General features: G+C 43.7%; 2 protein-coding genes across 4 annotated transcripts; both read right to left on the bottom strand.

Annotated features, from left to right (window-relative positions):
* Window positions 1-65: 65 nt before the first annotated feature.
* Window positions 66-8,952, bottom strand: LOC121365829 (translation initiation factor IF-2-like). Its single transcript, XM_041490304.1, has 7 exons — window positions 8,938-8,952; window positions 8,119-8,759; window positions 2,483-2,711; window positions 1,828-2,342; window positions 852-937; window positions 709-767; window positions 66-591 (listed from the first exon to the last, which is right to left on the bottom strand). Exons 1-7 carry the CDS (start codon window positions 8,950-8,952, stop codon window positions 331-333), a joined length of 1,806 nt encoding a protein of 601 aa, XP_041346238.1. The 3' UTR covers window positions 66-330.
* Window positions 8,953-9,348: 396 nt separating this feature from the next.
* On the bottom strand, window positions 9,349-18,564 carry GNPTG (N-acetylglucosamine-1-phosphate transferase subunit gamma). 3 transcript variants are annotated; one of them, XM_041490380.1, is made up of 11 exons: window positions 18,366-18,564; window positions 18,230-18,287; window positions 17,946-18,013; window positions 15,741-15,795; window positions 15,549-15,632; window positions 14,542-14,635; window positions 13,139-13,253; window positions 12,499-12,581; window positions 12,117-12,245; window positions 10,605-10,686; window positions 9,349-9,528 (listed from the first exon to the last, which is right to left on the bottom strand). In XM_041490380.1, the coding sequence occupies exons 1-11, from the start codon at window positions 18,472-18,474 to the stop codon at window positions 9,404-9,406; spliced, it is 1,002 nt and encodes a 333-aa protein (XP_041346314.1). In that variant the 5' UTR covers window positions 18,475-18,564; the 3' UTR covers window positions 9,349-9,403. The 3 variants fall into 3 exon arrangements, with proteins under 3 accessions (XP_041346314.1, XP_041346315.1, XP_041346313.1); XM_041490381.1 differs by having other exon boundaries at window positions 18,230-18,284; XM_041490379.1 differs by having other exon boundaries at window positions 18,230-18,564.
* Between the last annotated feature and the right edge of the window lie 273 nt (window positions 18,565-18,837).

Genomic DNA, 18,837 nt, shown 5'->3' with positions numbered 1-18,837 from the left:
AACAAGCTGGAACAGGGACACAAGCACTGTGGCTCCAGTGTAATGGCTCCAGTCTAATGGAGGCATTTTTGCAGACTATTTTCCCTTGTGGAATTTTATTTCTTTCATACCTTTTGTTCCATTACAGTCCTTGAAGGGGAAGTTCTTAGAGGGTGTAAGAGTGTTGTAGTGTCAGAAAACCTCACAGTGTGACCATGCTCTGTGCTGCCCACCCTGGCAACGTTCCCAGTCCACAACCATGGATGAGAATACGTGGAAGCTGTAGTGAGTGTGCAGCGTTCCAAGCTGGGAGAACAGCCCAGCAACTGCAGAAGGCCTTTGCTCTGAGGCTCACTCGGTTGCTGCCCACCCTCCCCTTTTCTTCCCCAGAACGAAAAGCTCAGTCAAGAGTGCATGAACACAAAGCAGATGAGGAGATCGACACTCCCCAAGGCTCTGTTTTTCACTCCAGCAGTGACACACGCAGCAAGTTCCAGTACCTGGCTCCAGGATCTGCTGTGCCACACGACCAACGCAGAGGGTCAGGGAGAAGGTGAACCTGAGGTTTGGCTGCCTGATTCCATCCTGCACAGCATCCAAGAGATACAGCAACTGCAAGAGCCCAGGGAGAGAAGCCTGAAGCACAGCCCAAATGAACACAACAGGAGCACCAAGGCACCAATCAGCTTCCTCATGGGCCATACAGGTAAGAGTCCTAATTCAGCAAACCTGAGGGTTTGGTGATGTCAGGATCAAAACACCCAGAAACCTGTGAAAAAGAAACCAAACTAAAGCCAGCTAAAAGTGGTCCCCTGACGATGACTCGTAAAACAACTTGTTCACAAGGAGGCAGGGATTGATTCAATACTCACCAGCCCACCCAGCCAAGGTCAGAGCTCTCTGCCCACCGAGGACACGGCAACCATCAGGGACCTTTCTCCCACTCTCCAGCACAGACCTGTGGAGCCACAGAGAAGTTTACAGAGCAAAAATAGCCAGAAGCTGCTCTCTGCTTCCATACACTCTCTGATCGATCATTCCAAAGGAAAGCCGCCATGGATCAGAAGCAATCACCTCTCATTTTTCCTCTGGAATCATCACTGCCTTGCCCTTCTTTGCAAGTGTTTCATTCCGTGCCCACCCATCCCCAGAGCACATTTAATCCATCTTTTCTTCCCAGCTGCAGCTCTCCAGCACAAATGCCACTTCTCACACACACAAAGCAAAGAGTCATCTGCTACAGGTTTTGGTAAGTAAAAACCTTAGTGCATCTGACTACATGATTAAAACACATAGATGCATGGGTGGTCTTGGATGGAAAGCTTTTCAGGAGAGAAAAGAGCTGTTTCAATAGCACACTTCTATACACCTTCAGAAAAACCAGAATTAACAGCAACTCCTAAGACGCCTGCTGAGGAACCCAGCCCTCCTGAGGACACCCAATGCAGCAGACATGGGAAAAGGATGGAAAAAGCCAAGCCTGGAGTGAAAAAAAAGAGAACATAAATACGGCAGCCTGTAGAAAGCCTTCACACAGCAATAGTGGGAACCAGTCCCATTTACTCCATCCTTGCTTTTTGTGATGACATAAGTATGAAATAAAAACACATAAAACACAAGGCAGAGCTAGGATGTACCAGGTGTTCCCATTGGCAGCGTGGATGACAAATGTTTCTTCATGCACTAACGGCCAGCCCAATTTCAACCCATCCTTAACCCAAGCCTTCCTCGGCTCCCGTTTCCCAGCGCTCGGCTCAGGGCTTTGGACCTCTCGCTCTTTCCTCTCGCAGCAGCACGGCACCAGAACACAGCGAGGCAAACCCTGCCGGAGCCGCCCATCCTGCGTACCTGTCAGCTCCCGGCCGTGTGCAGCCTTGGCCCTGCGGGCAGGGAGACGGCTCGGGCACCTCCAGCGGCTGTTCTGCCCCGATGCTTTTGTGTTTTCCTCCATTTCCCTGGACCAGAAGGGGCCGTGGGGGGCCGTTGTGTGAGAGTGGGGAGGGCAGAGAGCGGAGGGAGTGCGGGGAGGCGGCGGGACGGGGACGACCCACCCCGCCCTCTCGGCGCGATTTCCCGCCGCCTTTCCGGGGACGAGGACACGGGCGGCGCGCTCTGCGGCGCCGGGGCCAGGGGCGGGCAGCGGAGCGCGGGGAGGCGGAGGGACGGGACGGGCAGCTCGCCTGACCTTCCAAAGATGGCAGCAGAAAGGGCGGGGAAAGCCAGGAGCCCGCTCCGCCTACTGCACCGCCTGCACGCCACCCCGGCACCGCCCCGACGGGAATCTGCGGCGCGCCGTCGTTTCCACCGGCTGCAGAGGGGCGCGCGCGGGGGTTGGAGGGGTGCAGTCCTGTTCTGACACCGCCCTAGCCCGCTGCCCCCGGCCCGTGGAGCGCTGCGACCGCGCCTCCGCCGCCCTCCGGACCTCCCCCGCCGCTGCCATTCTTCTCAGTCATCGTGTGCGCTCGCACTCCTAAATCTCCTTCACCCCTCCCCTCTTATTTACAGACGCCGCTCGCTCCCGCCCCTCGCCCTTCCCTCGCTCGGCAGCCGTTCTTCCCCCGCCCCCCGGCACCCAGCGGCGAGGGGCGGGGCGCTCGCTCTGGGGGGCTGCAGTACCGCTCTCTGTCCACAAGGCGGCAGCACTGCCGCCGGCCACAGCTGGGGCTGCAGTACCGCTCTCTGTCCACAAGGCGGCAGCACTGCCGCCGGCCACAGCTGGGGCTGCCGCTCGCCTCGAGGGGAGGGAGGCAAAAGGAACCGGCGCGATCCCCTTCGAAAAACCCTCAAAGATAAATGCCCCAAAAAAACCAGCACAAAAACCAAAAAAACCCCTGCCTCTAACCAAATAAAAGCCCCCAAACCCCCCTTTCTTTAAAACTATATTTAACTATTTTTATATTTATATTTTTCATATTTACATTTATAATGTATATTGATGTATAATGTTATTTCTATTCTATATTACATCTCTTCCTATTACTTATATTTATTTTTATTCCATACTTTTATATATATACATATCTTCATATATTTATTATATATTTATTATACGTTTTTATATTTAGGTTTATAATCATAAAACACTTGTGTTCTTTAAAATAAAAATCTTGCCTCTAAACAATTTCTGTCTCTATAAAATTAATAATAATTATATATTGTTTAAAATAAAAGCCCTGCCTCTAACCAAATAAGAATAAAAACCCACTTTCTTTAAAACTACAATTAAATATTTTTATATTTACATTTTTCATAATTATATTCACATTTACATTTGTATTTTATATTCACGTATTTTATTTATAGATACATATATATCACAATGTAATATTAACGATAGAGTATTATTTATATTATATTTTTTCAATTTCTAAGAGACATAATTCTTTCTATTCTATATTTTTATATATATTTTATGTATTTATGATACAGTTCTATATTTATATTTTTAATCATTATTTCTAATTTTATTATTTATAGGAAAAGCCCTGCCTATAACTACATCAAAACCATCCACACCGATTTTTAAATAATATTTAAATATTTTTACATCTACATAGGTATCTTTAGATATATATTTGTACATTTGGATTTATATTTTTATATTATTTATATTATTTAAAAAACACTGCAAGGACGACAGAAGGCAAAATGAAATGACTGAGGTGAGACCGATGGTGAGCTGATGAGGCTCAGAGAACCCTGGAGGAAGAAGATGCTAACTGAATGATTTCTTCTAAGAACTGCAAAGACGGATGCCTGTGAATCCTACGGTCAGGATCCTCTACCTATCCTCGCATTCTTCCTAAAAAACAAAAACAAAGAACAGTGCTGTAACAGTCACCACTTACACTTCCCCTGCAGAGACAAACTGTGACTGACCTGCTTGGAGGAACCCCCTCACCTGGTATGGGCTGCTCTGCCATGGATTTTATCTGCCTGCATCTGAAAGAAAGTCAGGACAAATGTCAAAGGGCTACAGGATAACTTCACAGCACCAGGCATCTTGTGTCCGTCTACAAATCCCATCTTAAAAACTTTAACACGAAACCCTAACCCTGTTGACCAGTGCGAGTGGCCGCAAACAGAGGCCATTTTCCATGGGAAAAAGAAGTCATTTTCCCAGGGTCTGGGTATTAGCTCAGAGGTGGCATTTGGGGCTTTAAGGGCATGCAGGGTCCTACTTGCTTCATTCCCCCAATTTCAAACACAGACAGTAATGGAAGAGGAGTTGCTTCCCTCCATTTAAACTCCTTTTGTCCTCATAATTCCCATTTTTTTCTAGGAGCACTTTGGAGAGACTGGCGAGAGGAAAGCAAAAGTGAAAAGGAGAAAGATTCCCCCCTGCAACTACATGCACTGGCTCATCTGCTAAGCTGCTGCTGCCTGGCAAGAAGGTTTGTCCCTCAGCACCTCCTTTAACTAATGCTCCACATATCCAAGTTCACATCCAGGTGCTCCCCCAGATCCTGAGAAGCTCTCACCGTCACGTAGCCAGATGTACTATCACTTTCAGAGCCAGCAGCTGTACTAGATTTCTGGTTTGTGTCTGTTAGAAGTGGGATTTGTGCTGGAGAGGTACTGTTGGGAACAAAGGATGGAGTAAATCCACTCCTGGGATGTGCAGTGAAGGACTGAGTTGCAGGGGAGGGGTGCATTTATAAACTGTATCTATATATCCCTGAAATTGACAGGTTTTGGTATTCTACACTCACTCCTCCCTGTGAATCTTCTGGCAGCTTTGGGTCCTTCTGGGGGAGGGCACCCAGCATGACCTCCCCCCCATCATTCCCCACTCACCTGCTCCTCCACTGCATCATGGCTCTCCCAGGGACGCTGGGGTGCCCCAAATGAGATCTGAGCCCCGAGCCTACACCCCATGCCCCAGCCTTTTTTCCTCACCCCCAAAGAAGGCACAAAATGAGCCCCTGGACAGCAGCGTGTTGCTTTATTAAAGCCATTTCCACATGCACGCACCCCCAAAAAGGGGCTCTGCTGCAACAAGAAAGGGCGGTAGCCCCCAGAAGGCCTGAAGGCCCTAGCTCCGTTGTCATGGACCGCTGGCCACCCCACAGCACGGGGACAGCGTGGCCTGAACGCTGCCGCAGCTCCTGCTCATGCTCCGCTCCGTTGCCGGCGGTAGTAGTTGGCTCATCCCTTCCCTACGACACTGCTGCTGCCGCCTCCCGGGACGCTGCATGTTCAGGTTCCTTATGTGGTCCCAAACCTGATCTTCATTTTCAATGGCTATTTTGTATAGCCAGTCTCTGTTTTGAGGGGCAGGGGCTTGAGAGAAGTAGGAAGAGAGATTACAATGGAAAACTGAGATGAAAAAATTGCTGAGTATCTCAGCCTTCTCCATCACAGTTGCCACTAGTTTTCCTGTCTTCCTTATCAGGACAGCATGAGGAGTGTGATGCTTGCATTTTCTTTCCTTTTCTGTTCAACGTACTTTGTCTTGGCTTTCCTGACCTCATCTCTGCTCCAGGCAGCATCCCTACAATGAAAGAAAAGCATACACTGAAGACAAGTGTAGTGAGGTTACAAGTAATTTGGAATTCAGCCATCCACGGGTTCTAGATTTACTGCCCATTTAAGTGCACATATTGCAGAATTTGGCATATTTCACATGCACAGAGGCATGTTGCAATAATGACATGCATATTCAAGAAAGGTCCAATACAGCTGCCCTGACCTATAAAAACTGGCATTCAGCATCAGCACAGTTATAGTGCTAACATTCATAGTATGAAGTAATGCCAAAGCCAGATGACAACGTAAGACATAAATCTGAAATTTGATATTAAAGCGACATCTTCCAGTTGTAAACTGAAGTATAGTATTCTTGCTAATAAGGGATTATACAGACCTGCAGCTGCACAGAGTCTTCTATAGTGCACAAAGAAATTAGGTAAGTAGGAAGTACCAGATTTGGAATGCAGAAGTAGAGATTTGCATTTAAAACTTTAAAATCTTCAAACAAATACACACGTTGTACCTGGCATCTAATGTATTCTTACCTTTACTGGCTAATACGTCTTTTGTGTGGACAGGCTTCTTTACCTTCTCTACTTGGCAGCTGACAGATGCTGTACGAGGAAGCAAAGAAAACAAGAAAATCAAAATTAAACTAACAAGACCTGTCTTACGGCTTTTGAAAGGTACATTTCCAAATGCATGTAGTTCCATCATCAGTCATATTCTGGAGAGGCTAATAACAAATGCCACATATTAAACAGTCACAAAATTGTAAACGTAAGCCTGGTAACTGTATAAAGACAACATGAAGTTAGAAGCTCTGTGTTACACATTTCCCACACTCTTCATTTTGTTTGAAAGCTGGAAGATTTTGGAATGCCACTTATAACATGAGCTGTATCAACTGACTTTCTGGTATTACCTCCCAAGCACTGCATCAGCTTAAGAGGTATGAATGAATGAGCCATGTGTGAAGGATTACCTGTATAATGCATCTCACTCATACACATGCAGACAGACCGCTGAAAGGTTAAAAAGGATGGTGCTCTGAAACTCTCGGGCTCCCCAGTCCTCCTTCCTTAACCCCTTCCTCAGAGTCTGGATGAGATCAAGCGATTGTGGTGTTGTGTCGATCGTGACCATTCATCCTCCAGAGGCAGCTGCTGGAGTGCAAGGACCAAGGCAGTAACCACAGTCTCCTACTGAACCACATTCAGCCTTTCAGCACGCACTTACACGCTGCAAATCCACTTTTGCCGGCTCAGGACCTGAATCAGGGGAAGGCACATAACAATCAGCATTCATTCAAAGGCGTAGTCCTTCTAGCTATGCTAATTATTAATTCAGCTGGTACTATTACTACTAGAGGTCTATAATTTTACAACAGAACAATTATAGAGCAATTTGCCACACTTGCTAAAAACATTAATATGTGGCAGAGAATATAAGTGAAAAAAATCCAGCAATGCACAGCTCTGCTCTAACACCTGATGTCAGGGCCAAAGTAAGTGACCAGGTCAAACTACAGCTCCCTCCTTTGATTTTCAGAGAGGGAATTTTGGGGGGCTTGCTGTGAGCTGGAGGGAAAGTCAGCCTAAATATCCAACTTCTCAAACTGATGGTGCAGGGATTGTCCTTCTCAGCCAATTCACAACTAAGTCCACAAGTTTTCACCCGTGGAGGTGAAAAACTGAAAAATGTGGAGCTGTCATTCATATGTTCCACTGCCCTCATCCCACTCACATGATATTGGACTCATACCTTCCATTTCTAGGATATGTTCTAAGGCATGTTTCTTTTTCCCTGGCTTCAAACCCATCACTCGGCCTCAGTACCAGCACATATATGTTTAGTCTCATTTACCCCATCTTGGTTTCTTGCTTCTTTTACAGCTCCTTCCACTGGAGGCTAAACTTCTTTTTTCTTATCTTATAATGTCCTTCCCATTGCCATTGATCACCTTCAGGATGCTTAGGGAGGCATGGGCAGTCCAAAAAAAAACATGCCACGGATGTAAACTAGTGCATGAGTTATTGCTACTATTCATATTTTAAATGGCAAAGGAGGTTGTAGTTATTGCTACATCATATTACTATTCATAAAGCTGCTAACATCAGTGGTTATTTTTCAGACTGTTACTCAGGGTATTTCGCTGCCATTTTCTTGAACTTAATTTTACTGGTCTGCTTCGTTTTTTATTTCTCCCGAGTGCTGTGAGTGGCAAAATATAAGCAGCCTGTGTTTAATTCCCTGCTTACTCCTGAAGGCTTGAATTACTTCACTTATCAAATCTCCCACTTTTCTATCTCCTGGTCTATCATTACGCTAGCCAGTGATCCATACCTACAGTGAATTTCCTTTGATAGATATTTTTTTTACTTACAGCTGCTTTATTTCTTTAAGTGGGGAGTATTAAACCCATTCCAAAACGATGCACGCGATGATAAACAGAGACTTTTTTTCTTTTTAAATTTAGAGCAGTTTATATAAACTATTTGTACTCTTTAACAAGGTCCCCAAGCTCTCTAACGCGAGAGATGGAAGCTTGGTTGTACTAGCTGGCTAGTAGAATTTAAGGGTTTATTTCAAAATTAATTTATAAATAACTTTAGATTGTCAATATATATAAAAAACTTGATGGGTTTGGTATTTGGCAGAAAACACCTCATGGCAGCACAGAGCTCCGACTCCCCGCTCGGACACCGTTCAGTAAACCGCAGCCCGCGGCACTGCACGCGCCACCCGCGGCCCGGGCCTGCCCCTCGCCCGCGAGGAGCCGCCGCCGCGGCGGCAGCGAGCGAGCAGAGCCGGCAGCGCCGGCCGGACCACGCGCGCCGCCCGCCTGCTGCAGCCCCACGGCTCCGCAGCGAGCGCAGGCACGGCCGCGAGGCGGGCGAGCGGCCGGGGCAGAGCCACGGCGGGGGACGGGGAGCCGAGCGGCCCCCGCCCGGTGCAGTGGCAGGCCCGTCCTCGCCCACTCCTCTGCCCCGAAGGGAACGCGGGCACGGCGGGCAGAAAACACCCCGAGGCCCGCGGCCACCCGCGGGGATGCGCTTACTTGATCGGGGCTGAGGGAAGAGCGGCAGCGCGGGGCGGAAGCGGACGCGGCTCGGACGGAAGCGCCGCAGCGCATGGCGGGCGGGGGCGCTCGCTGCCCGGCCGCCCTCACGGCTGGGCCGCGCGCGGGTCCGGCCGGCCCGGGGCGCGCGGCGGGGGGCGGGTGCCCGGCGCGGCGGCTTCGCTCTCCGGGGAGGCGCCCGCCGCTCGGCAAGGCGCAGGTTTGGGGTGGCCAAAAAGCGTGACCGCTGGACATGGGCGCACAAAAGAGTGCTCGGTTGTCTGTTCCCGGGCTCCCTCACCGCTGCTCCCGATCCCTAGCTAGGAGGAATGGGTATTTCCTCAACACAACTATGCTTTTGTAACAATTCAGTGATTTCATTGCACTTTTCTGTCAGATTCTGACCAACTTCCATTTAACCTGACAGCCAAAGACGACATCGACCTTTGAACACGAGTCGATGGAGTGGTGTGGTCTGCACTGCTGTGGCAGAAAATGTTTCTTTTTCTGCTGAAGTGTGCCCAGAAAACGTTTTAGCATATAGATGAAATAGCATGTTGTTAATATTGTATTTAGTACCTTTCTTAAAACATCTTGCAGCACTGGTCTTGCGCTGGTTTGTATTCACTCCAACTTCTCCCACAGCAAAAGCTGGGACTAGGCGCAGAGAATCTTTAAGTTTGTACCAAATACTAGTCTTACCAAAGAAGTGTTACAAATGTTGTCAGAAAGTAGCTAACTGTTCTCATAATGGTGTGCCCTCGCTCTACTATACTGTTTGCTTTAGGGCACAAATTGAAACAAAGTCAAGAATACTCACAAGAAGGTAAATAATCTTTGTGGCATAATACACGTTCAGTTTAATTTGCATTCTGTATCACCCAAGTTTCTTCATAGAGTATAATTCCAAATTCCTGTATCGCCATGCAGGTGCTCGTCGTTCTTTGACCCATTGAGAACTGATGCCACTGCAGTTGCCAGTTGGTGACTTACATGCTCAACACTGGTATTTCCAGCTGTAAAATTTAGTTTTTTAATACGACATCAGTTATTTTGGCTTTTAAACACCACAACATTTTTATCACAGAATTCACTAAATAATTTTGAAGTAAGTAATCTACAGTAAACTGAATTCTACTTCTGATTATAGAGTGCTAATCTGCAATAATTAAAAGAACTACTGCAATAATGAAAGAACTACCAAACAGGCAGAAATACTGTGCAAATAGTAGTTTAAATGTGCAGATAACATGTTCTACAAATTTTTTATATGAGTTTTTCCCTAGAAAAGTTTCTCAAAGCAAAAAGAAAAAAGTAAGTGTGTCACTAATTTTAAGCTAAGTTAATTAGCTCAAAGGTTCTTTGTTTTGTTGAAGTGCCAATTCTGAACATACAATCTGTAAAAGAAAAAAGATATATGTATTTATGTATATACATGTATTCCTGGACATTAAATTCTCCTTTGAGAAATAGTTCATGTAATAAAGGGCATGATGGTCTGGCAGGAATGAGGGAAAACAAACAAACAAACAGAAAACCAAATTACAAACCTCTCCAAAGAAAAAAAAAACAAAAAACAACTTGTCTGGAATTAATCCAGATTAGCCGTGCCCCTTCACAGCCAGCACCAGTCTTTCCTACTAAAAACTGCATGTGGTATGGTACTTACCTAACAGAAATCAAAGAGAGGGAAGAAAGAAACAGGCAACTTCAAAAAGGGAAATAAAACAATCCAAAAAGATACTGAGAAAACTTCAAGTGTTATGAAAGGAATCAAGCCTTGGGGTTAAAATACAGAAGTGGAGTTACTTAACAGACACCTTTGTTCTATTAATGAGGTAATATCGGTTTCCTTTTAAATTGGAAGGACTGGAAACAAACTTCAGTTACAACAGCGGTCAAAATTTTTCTATAAAGCTAGAATTTCAAGTCATCAACAGATTTTTTGAGGACAAAGTAAGTCCTTGTGCACAGGAATCAAAACCTAAGTACTTATTAAAAACTTTGTCTACTGAATTTTACCACCATATATGCCAGATTTTTTAACTGTTCCTGTAAAACAGCATTGAAGAATGATACCAAAAAAACTCACCAGAATTTCCTTTGTAAGCAATACCATGTTGACCTAATAAAACTCTAAGTTTTTTTATTTCTTCAGAAAGTTGCTTGTATTCCTAAGAAAGAAAATATATTAAAAATTGCCCTCCCACTTTTCAAATACATACCTAGATTGGGAGCTTTTAAGAAAAAAATGCGTTTGTGCACAGCTGTTACACTTCTTGGCTTTGAAGAACTTAAAGTGCTTGTTCCAAGAACATAGAGCAAATTTTAGAAAAAGATACATGTCTGTGTTGCTAAAAGAGGAGCCAGCTTTTTTCAAGCCCAAGAGTAAAAATTAGAAATGCTTTCTGTAATTATTTCATACTTGTCCTGTAATTAGCATTTTATCATAGAAGAAATCCTAAGTTTGCTTCAGGACTGCCCTTATTTTGTAATTATCGTAATTCTAAGGTCTGGAAATTTGTCAACTCCTCAACTCTTGGCCTAGTAACTTCATGTTCTTGCTCTCAGCATTTTCTGTTCCTGACCTTACAGACAGGGATTGCTTAATTCTTTTGAGACTCAAAGCACGTACCTGAAATCTCAGAGAAGCCCCTATTTTTTGCTGTGTTTTGGTGTTTACATGAATAAAGATAAAGCAAAAGAATAAGTATTTAAGATTCTGTGTTTACCAAACCAGCCAATTTATGTCAATTAAGCTATGATGAAGCCAGAAAAAGAAATAGAAATTATTAAATACTGTATTGTTAATGAGTGAAAAAAATAATCACGTGACTGTTCCAGCTCCTATGAGATCAAAATGGTGGTCTCTATATTAAAGTCTATTCAGCTTAACTGTGGTTTTATTTGGTTATATTAATGAATTACTACACGGTGTTTTGTCTTTGCTACATTTTTCAAATAAAAAGACAACACCAACTGCTTCTCTGCATTGCAATGAATGAATTCCCATCCGTGCTCTTTTTCTTGTGGTCAGGTTGCGCTCTTCTAGGCTGAGCACACCTTCTGCCTCTATTTTCCCCATTCCAACTCTGTTGCAGGAGAACTGTTCACATACACAAGAGTCATTCAGAAATAAATACAGCCCTTCTGCCTTTTGCTTGTGCAACAGCCAATGCATTCTTACACAAGTTTGGGTAATTACCCACAGAGATAATTATCCACAGAGATAATTAAAAGTGTCAACATTCTCGAGGTTGGTTACACATTTATCTTTGCAAGTAATTCCTTCCTGTCTCCAGACTGATATTCCCCAGAAAGAGTACCTACAAAGTGTTCATAACCCAAGCGCATACACCAATTCCTTCACAACCCCTATCTTCTTACTGGGCATTCATTTTTGCTGGTTTGTTTTTGACTTAGGGGCTATAATAAAGATACCGAATCACACTACATGCAGGCTGTCACATATTGAAACCAGAAAGGATAACCCCATGAAGAGATTCAGCTGAACACCAAGGGAATTTACATAATGCTCTCCCACTAGATACTGTCATATAGTGAAAAGGTGGCAATTCCACATTGTAAATATTATGCTCTATACCTTACTGCACTTTTCCACTGTTTCAAATTCCGGAGTTATTTTCTTACTCTGTTTTTCAACTTCATTTTCTTCTGTTGCTTTTAGAAGTCCTGCTTCCTCAAAAATCTCTTTCAGAATTTTTTTGTAACCCTAGAAAAGAAAGTTTACAAAAGGTGATAGATCAATCTGTTAAACTCTCGTCTCTGCTTGTAATTTGCACTGGCCATTCCAAGTCCTTAAGCTTCATTACCAGTTCATATAGCAGTTACAGAACACAAAAATTACTATTTGCCAACTGCAGAATAAATGCATCTGCTCCGAAAGGAGAAACTACAGAAGCCAGGTTTGGCTATTTGACAGTAACTTTTTTTTTTACCAAATAGAGTTGGAAGAATTAATAAACCTGGTCGGTTATTAGTTCGTCGTACAGAAGCTGCTCTGCTTCATCCCACTTCCTCTGTAGTGCTTCAGTCAGAGTTGGATAAACTGAAAAATGGAAGTCAAACCATGTAAAAACCAGGAGTGCTGTCCTGCATTAGTTAATTCATCCTCTAGTATCATGCAAGAATATTTGTTTTAAGAACTCACTGTTTCTTTACAGTACACAGCCTCCACTGCTTTCAAGAGCTGGGCTTAGGCTTAAATTGCACTTTGCACATTTAAAGTTTCTGGAGAATGACCAGAAATTTTTCTTATTTCAAGATCCAAGGCCTCATATTCCTTTGCTCAATGTAATTCTAATGGAGCTTTTTTGCAATGTAAGTAAATGGGCAGATACTACAGGGCTTATTCCTACAGACCAAGAAAAGAAAAAAAAAAAAATCATTCACTGGGTCTAAACTAGCAATGACAAAAAAAAAAATTTACAAATTTATAATCTCAAATAAAAAAAATATTTGAGAAATACCTGTGTTATAATGACTTCATATAATATGTTAACACTTATTACTAATTCATATTAAGGTACTAACTCAACCTAAAAACAGACACTCTGAGGATAGTGTATATGCTAGCTGTTCCACAAAGTATTTTTTAAATCTTACCTAAAAGTGAGTGGGGATGGCACACGAGAGGAGTCTCAAATGTCAAAGAGTAAACACAAGTACTTGGCTCAGACACATAAGCCAATTTATTGCTCTTCCCACAAACAAGATGAACCTAAACATCAGTAAAAACAAAGATGAGCAAAAAATGTCTACATGAAACGATACCATCACTGATGATCTATCTGCTGTGTTCCAATGCCAGTAGATGCATTTCTGCACACACTGTCATGTCAAAGCTTCCAGCGCCTTTTTTTATTTCTTTCGGACAGAAAAAGCATCACAGCAGCACATCATCCCTTTATTTTATCAAATGTGAAAATTGTTTTCTCTAATGGGAAATTATTCTCCCCACCAACCATTGTTTCTTGAACTACTAAGTACCATATTTCCAGCAAGAATGAGAGTAAAAAGGACAGCGAATAGGATGCCTTTAGAATCTCATCTAACATAAGCATAATCTTCTTAAATTTTATTTCTGACCAATGTGCTAATTTAAGAATACAAGACACATCCAGACTGCAGAGAATTGTTTTCATCTTTAGATTTGCAGCACAAATATTTTGTGTCTTCAAAATGAAATGCCAGTGAAAAATTAAATCACAATATCAAAGGTCATACAATATGAATTCTTTCTGCAGCTTCCATGAGAAATAAAGATGTTAAGCAGGCACCTCCATTAGAGTGTAACATTTTCACCGTGGCCAGGATATGGCAGCCAAGTTGGCAGCTAACTGCAAGAGATTCAACAAGGTGAAGTGCTGGGTAATGCACTTCGACCATAACAACCCCGTGCGCTTCTCCAGGCTCGGGCAAGAATAGCTGGAAAGCTGCCTGGTGGAAAAAGACCTGGGGATGCTGGCTGACAGGTGCTACTCATCAGACTTGCACTCTAGACCCTTGCACAGCTCCAGTGCCCTTCTCTAGACATGCTCCATCACCTCAAAGTCTTTTTTAAAATGTCCCAAGTGCTTGTTCTAACACCATGCTTAGCTCCTCAGCATGCTATTGTTAACTGCCAAATTCTTTTCCCTCCTTTTTCCTGGATGTTTTTAACAGGCTGGCATCTTGAATTCTGCAAAGAGCTCTTTTTCTTTATTTTGCCCGACACATATTACAAAGCACTGAACTGTATTTCTACAGTAATAATTATACCACTCTATCAAAGAAAAAAAGAGTTGTAACTAACCAATGAGAATCCATAAGTAAATGTCCTCAAAATTTTATCCTGATTCTAGCTTTCCTCCTCCAGTCATTCACATAGTCTCTGCAGGAATTCATCTTTATGTTTCCTATCACAGCTTAAATGATGACTTCTTCAGGGTAGGAATGTTTCAGTCTGTAGTCTCACAAGTGTTCGTAGAGTCATGCTGTCTGAATTAGCATAGTCTAAGTTATTATACCTTTGTCTGTCTGCTCTTAGTTTCACAGGAGTCTCCTTCCCTCATCCACATTCCAACAAATGTGTTGTTGTCAATTTCCCATTCATGCCAGATTCTGAAAAAAGAGGACACTATTTTGTTTTAAGTTACTGGACAGAAAAAGATGAACCCTCAGGAAGAAAACCAAGAATACCCTTATACCATGTTCAATTTAACTGTATATACTTAATTTCTGTTGTCACAGGATTTCCACTTCCTATAGCCAACACCTTGGAAGCAGTGTAGTTTGTTATCCAGGTTGCTATATAGGACACATCAACAGCACTTTTGAGAGCAGTTTGCAAACCATTTGCAGTTAGAAATCTGTGTTTAAGTCTAGTAAAATAAAGTTTAGAGATCAATCCTACAACAAATTCCATGAGGCTAAGTACACCATGAAACTCAGTTTGATTGCAGGATTTTTAGTGCTGGTGAGAGCACCTACAAAAACTAGTTTACTTCTGCAAGTCCTAAAGCCTGATACCCTCAGCATGGTGATGTACCAGTTTCCTCACATACTCACTTACTGTTTTGCACATAGGAAAAAAAGAGACATCTATATACAAAATATCTAGAAAAGCAATGGTCTGGTTTATATTGTTTAACAACCATTAGGCATAAAGCACTCTTTTAATTTTGTAATATTTGTATTTAACCCAAACTGCAAATAGTTAATGGCCATGAAATCTATGTTAATATAAGCTGTAGTTAGACATTATTGAATTTCTCACATAACATATCACACTTGCAGTTGGCAGGGGTTATTAATCAGTCTCCAGCTAAAAGAGGAGGTTAGTATTTATCAACAACAACAAAAAAAAAATCTGAATTTTTCAAGACAGGGTATTTTTATGTATAACGCCTTGGGAACTACCATGACCTAAGCTGAGCAATGGAAGAATCTCAGTTTTAAAACGGCCTCATCTTTACAATCTAAGAAGTAGCCTGCTGACAACATAGCTAAAACGTAAAAGGTCTAAATGCCTCACCCTAAAATCCCACTATAGGCATTCCATCGAAAAGTCTGCTCATGCTGAGTGACATTATGGAATGGACAAAACTCATACTTGTACCTTAAAAGGAGAGAAAAGAAACAGAAAATAAGAAATGTTTCAGATTGGAATAAAAAACTAGTTTATTCCTAGTAAGTATATAAGCAAATATCCAAATCCATTACTCACGTGGATTCCACAAAACTGAAACACTTGCCAGCAAGCCTAAAGAGATGTGCAGGGCCTAAAAACATCACAACATGACATAAAGGAAAAAGAATGTTTTGGTTAAATTTAAGCAAGCTACTGTGGTGATAAAAGTGCGAGGAGTATGTGACAAATTTAATTCTCTGCTGTACACAAGGAAATTTTAATCTTCCATGTGAATTTCCGTAAGTTCTTATTAGCACTATACAGGATTGCATCACAATCTTTGACGTTTATCATTCTCACTAGCCAGTGGAACAGATAAGCCTCATTTGACAACAAAAACAAGAAACCCGTGTAAAAATAAACATTTGGAGGCCAGGTCCATAAGAGGAATCATCAGTGCAGATCCTGCCAAAATCTAACATTGAAGTAGTTGAAACTCTTGCCTGGCAGCTCCAAATTCATCCAAACTCTGCAAGTTTATACTAGTAAAGCTCATTTGTTCAAAATGTTAACAGTGCTGCATATTTAAGTTTCACTGAGATTCTCAAACTGGATAGTCTTTTTTGTCATTTGCCTTCATGTCTGATCCAGGTAGTATTTAACAAGATAAAACTTTTGCTGTCAGACAGATCAGCAATTGCAATTCTATTCTTTTAGTATTGACTACAAGGCTTGCTGCCAAAGAAATCCAAGACAAGTAACTTCTCCTTAAAAAGAGGGCAAAAAGTTCTGAACTACATGCTAGAGGAGTATTTCAGTATCTCTCATATAAGGAAATTTACCTTGGAATTACTAAATATTTATGAGGAAAGAAGAAGAGATTACAAAGCAAACAAAGTAAAACCCCATCCTGGATTCAAATTCCCCGCTGTCAGGATTGTGTAGGCACTTTTTCCAAGTATCTAGACAAGCAATCCTACAAACAAAGGTCAGACTACCAGAATCACGCCCTCCAGAATGCTTTAACCACTGGGATACAGGGATACTGGGATACAGGGATACTGGGATACAGGGATACTGAGATACAGGCAGGTGCTCTTTCCCAGGTGTTCTTCTGACTGCACGATCTTGCATTTCATTCTACAGATGGGCTTGGCCAAAGGGTTTGCTCCTCTACTACATGAAATCTGTGCCTCAGTGATAAGGATGCTCTCCCCACAAATGAAAAACAGCAAATGTGAATGTGTCCATAAGGAATGCATTAAACTTATGTCCTCCCTTTCCAGGGCAGATGCTGTAGAAGAGAAACTACCAGAACTATTACCCCAACTGTTTTGCAGAAGAAAAGAACAAGTACAGTTTCCATGCTAAAGAAATTATTCGGCAAGGTAGGGTTCCATGCCCTTAGGTTCATGTTCCATACACACTCCCAATTTTTGGCTACATGTAAGATCCCACAACAAAGAAAGAAGGATTTCTGGTGTGCTGTTATTTTTTTCCTACTACTTTTGGCAGCTTCTCATTCAGCATTCTATTACTAATCCCATTTCTAACTATTTCACATTTCACATGCAGTACATGCAGAATTATACACTTGAGTTTATAAAAAGTGACAGAAAACATTAAGCATAATCACATTCAGTGTTGTCATACCAAAATGCCTTTCCTGAATCTGAACAAGGTTTAAGTTTCTGCCTAAGGTTAGCAGAGAGACAAGAGTTACTCCCTTTTGCTTAGTCTTTGCCGTCAGTGTTTATTTGCTCTCCTCTAGAGATGGCCTAGAACTTTCCTGTTCATTTTGCTTAAGGGATGCATTTATGTTGCAACACTGAGGCTGTGTGTGTGAAATTGAGCCCCGCTGACTGGTTCCAAACCTACTCTTAGGACTTCTTTTTTAAACTATCTTTGGGTACTAAGTACTACTGGACGATGGGATGACTTTTATATGATAATCTCAATGACATTGAGGATTGTGTCAAGAGAAATGTGTTTACTGTGGGTCAAAAGGATCTTTTACAGGCTAGAAAAACACAGAATAAAACATATGCATAGTCCCATCACAAAAACTGTATTAATAGCACTGGGACCTGGAACCACCAGTGAAGGTAATATAGGTTTTAATCCTTCAGGAGCACAATAAAATATATTTGCCCGTGCTTACTTTACATGATGCTTATAAAACAACACACAAAATTCGGTTTTGTATGCATAAAGTCGAAATAGACTATTTGCACTGCAAACAACTGCTGCTACATTATGAAAACTGTACCAAAAATAAAATAAAGTAACGGTTGCATATACCTGATACTGCAGACGGGGACATCTTTGGCTGCAGTCTATTTGTTTGAGGCAAGAATGGGTTATTCAACCTTTCAAAAGAAGGAAAGTTAAACGTTTAAGGCTGAGTTATGCATCTGGGCGTCCATACATCCTCCCCTACCTGTGTGTCTCAATACCGACGGCCGCTGCCCGCGAGCCAACTGCGTTGGAAAAAACGGGCTGGAGCGGGCACGACGGCAAGCAGACCCGAACCCGTCGAGTGCAGGTGGATCGCGGGACGACACGGCGAGCAGGCGGCCACGTACCCGAACGTATTCGGCTCCTCCACGATCTTCATTTTCCCCGCCGAGGCGAAGGGACCTGCTGGGAGAGAGCAGTTGGGCGCGGCGGATGGACCAAGCGACCGGCGCGCCCGCCCGCGGCCGCGGCCCCGGCACCCACCCAGCGCCGCGCCCAGCGCCGCCAGCAGCACCCGAGCCGCCATCGCCCGCTCCGCGGGAAGCGGAAGTGCGCGACCCCGCGGGGCGGCGTCTCCGCCGAGTGCGGCCATGGAGCGCGGCCGACGCGGAGGCCGGCGCGGGGGCCGGCGTGGGGCTCTCAGCCTCGAGACTTTCGCGGCGGAGGCGGAGGCAGCGCTGGCAGGTGCGTGAGGCGACGCGGGACGCGGGCAAGGGCAGGCGGGTCCTGCCGAGCTGTGCCGCGTCACCGCTGGGCACTGACGTACACCTGCCGTTTCCAGCTTGCCTGGACGGCGAGACGGCCGCGGATGGGGGCGCTCGGGAGGCCAAGTTCCCCTGCCCCCTTGCCATGTGGGAGCTCGGACACTGCGATCCCAAGAAATGCACCGGGAGAAAACTAGCTCGGAAGGGGTTGCTGCGAACCCTGCGCCTCCGCCAGAGATTCCCAGGCGTCG

This window comes from Pyrgilauda ruficollis, unplaced genomic scaffold, assembly GCF_017590135.1.
Source record: "Pyrgilauda ruficollis isolate IOZ18807 unplaced genomic scaffold, ASM1759013v1 scaffold122, whole genome shotgun sequence".
In the NCBI taxonomy this organism is placed as follows: Eukaryota; Metazoa; Chordata; class Aves; order Passeriformes; family Passeridae; genus Pyrgilauda; species Pyrgilauda ruficollis.
The sequence above is the reverse complement of the archived record's forward strand: the minus strand, read 5'-3'. Positions and strand labels throughout refer to the sequence as shown.

Excerpts from the sequence above, each read along its gene's own strand:
- LOC121365829 (XM_041490304.1), bottom strand. Across the intron at positions 2,343-2,482 it reads GGCGGGAGCGAGCGGCGTCT|GGCGGTGTCAGAACAGGACT; the intron begins GTAAATAAGAGG and ends GCAGCGGGCTAG. Across the intron at positions 768-851 it reads GACCTTGGCTGGGTGGGCTG|TTTGGTTTCTTTTTCACAGG; the intron begins GTGAGTATTGAA and ends AGCTGGCTTTAG.
- GNPTG (XM_041490379.1), bottom strand. The coding sequence starts at position 18,474 with ATGGCCGCACTCGGCGGAGACGCCGCCCCGCGGGGTCGCGCACTTCCG. Across the intron at positions 14,636-15,548 it reads GCCTATAGTGGGATTTTAGG|AATCTGGCATGAATGGGAAA; the intron begins GTGAGGCATTTA and ends CTCTTTTTTCAG. Across the intron at positions 10,687-12,116 it reads CAGTGGAAAAGTGCAGTAAG|GAATACAAGCAACTTTCTGA; the intron begins GTATAGAGCATA and ends TTTCTTTCTTAG.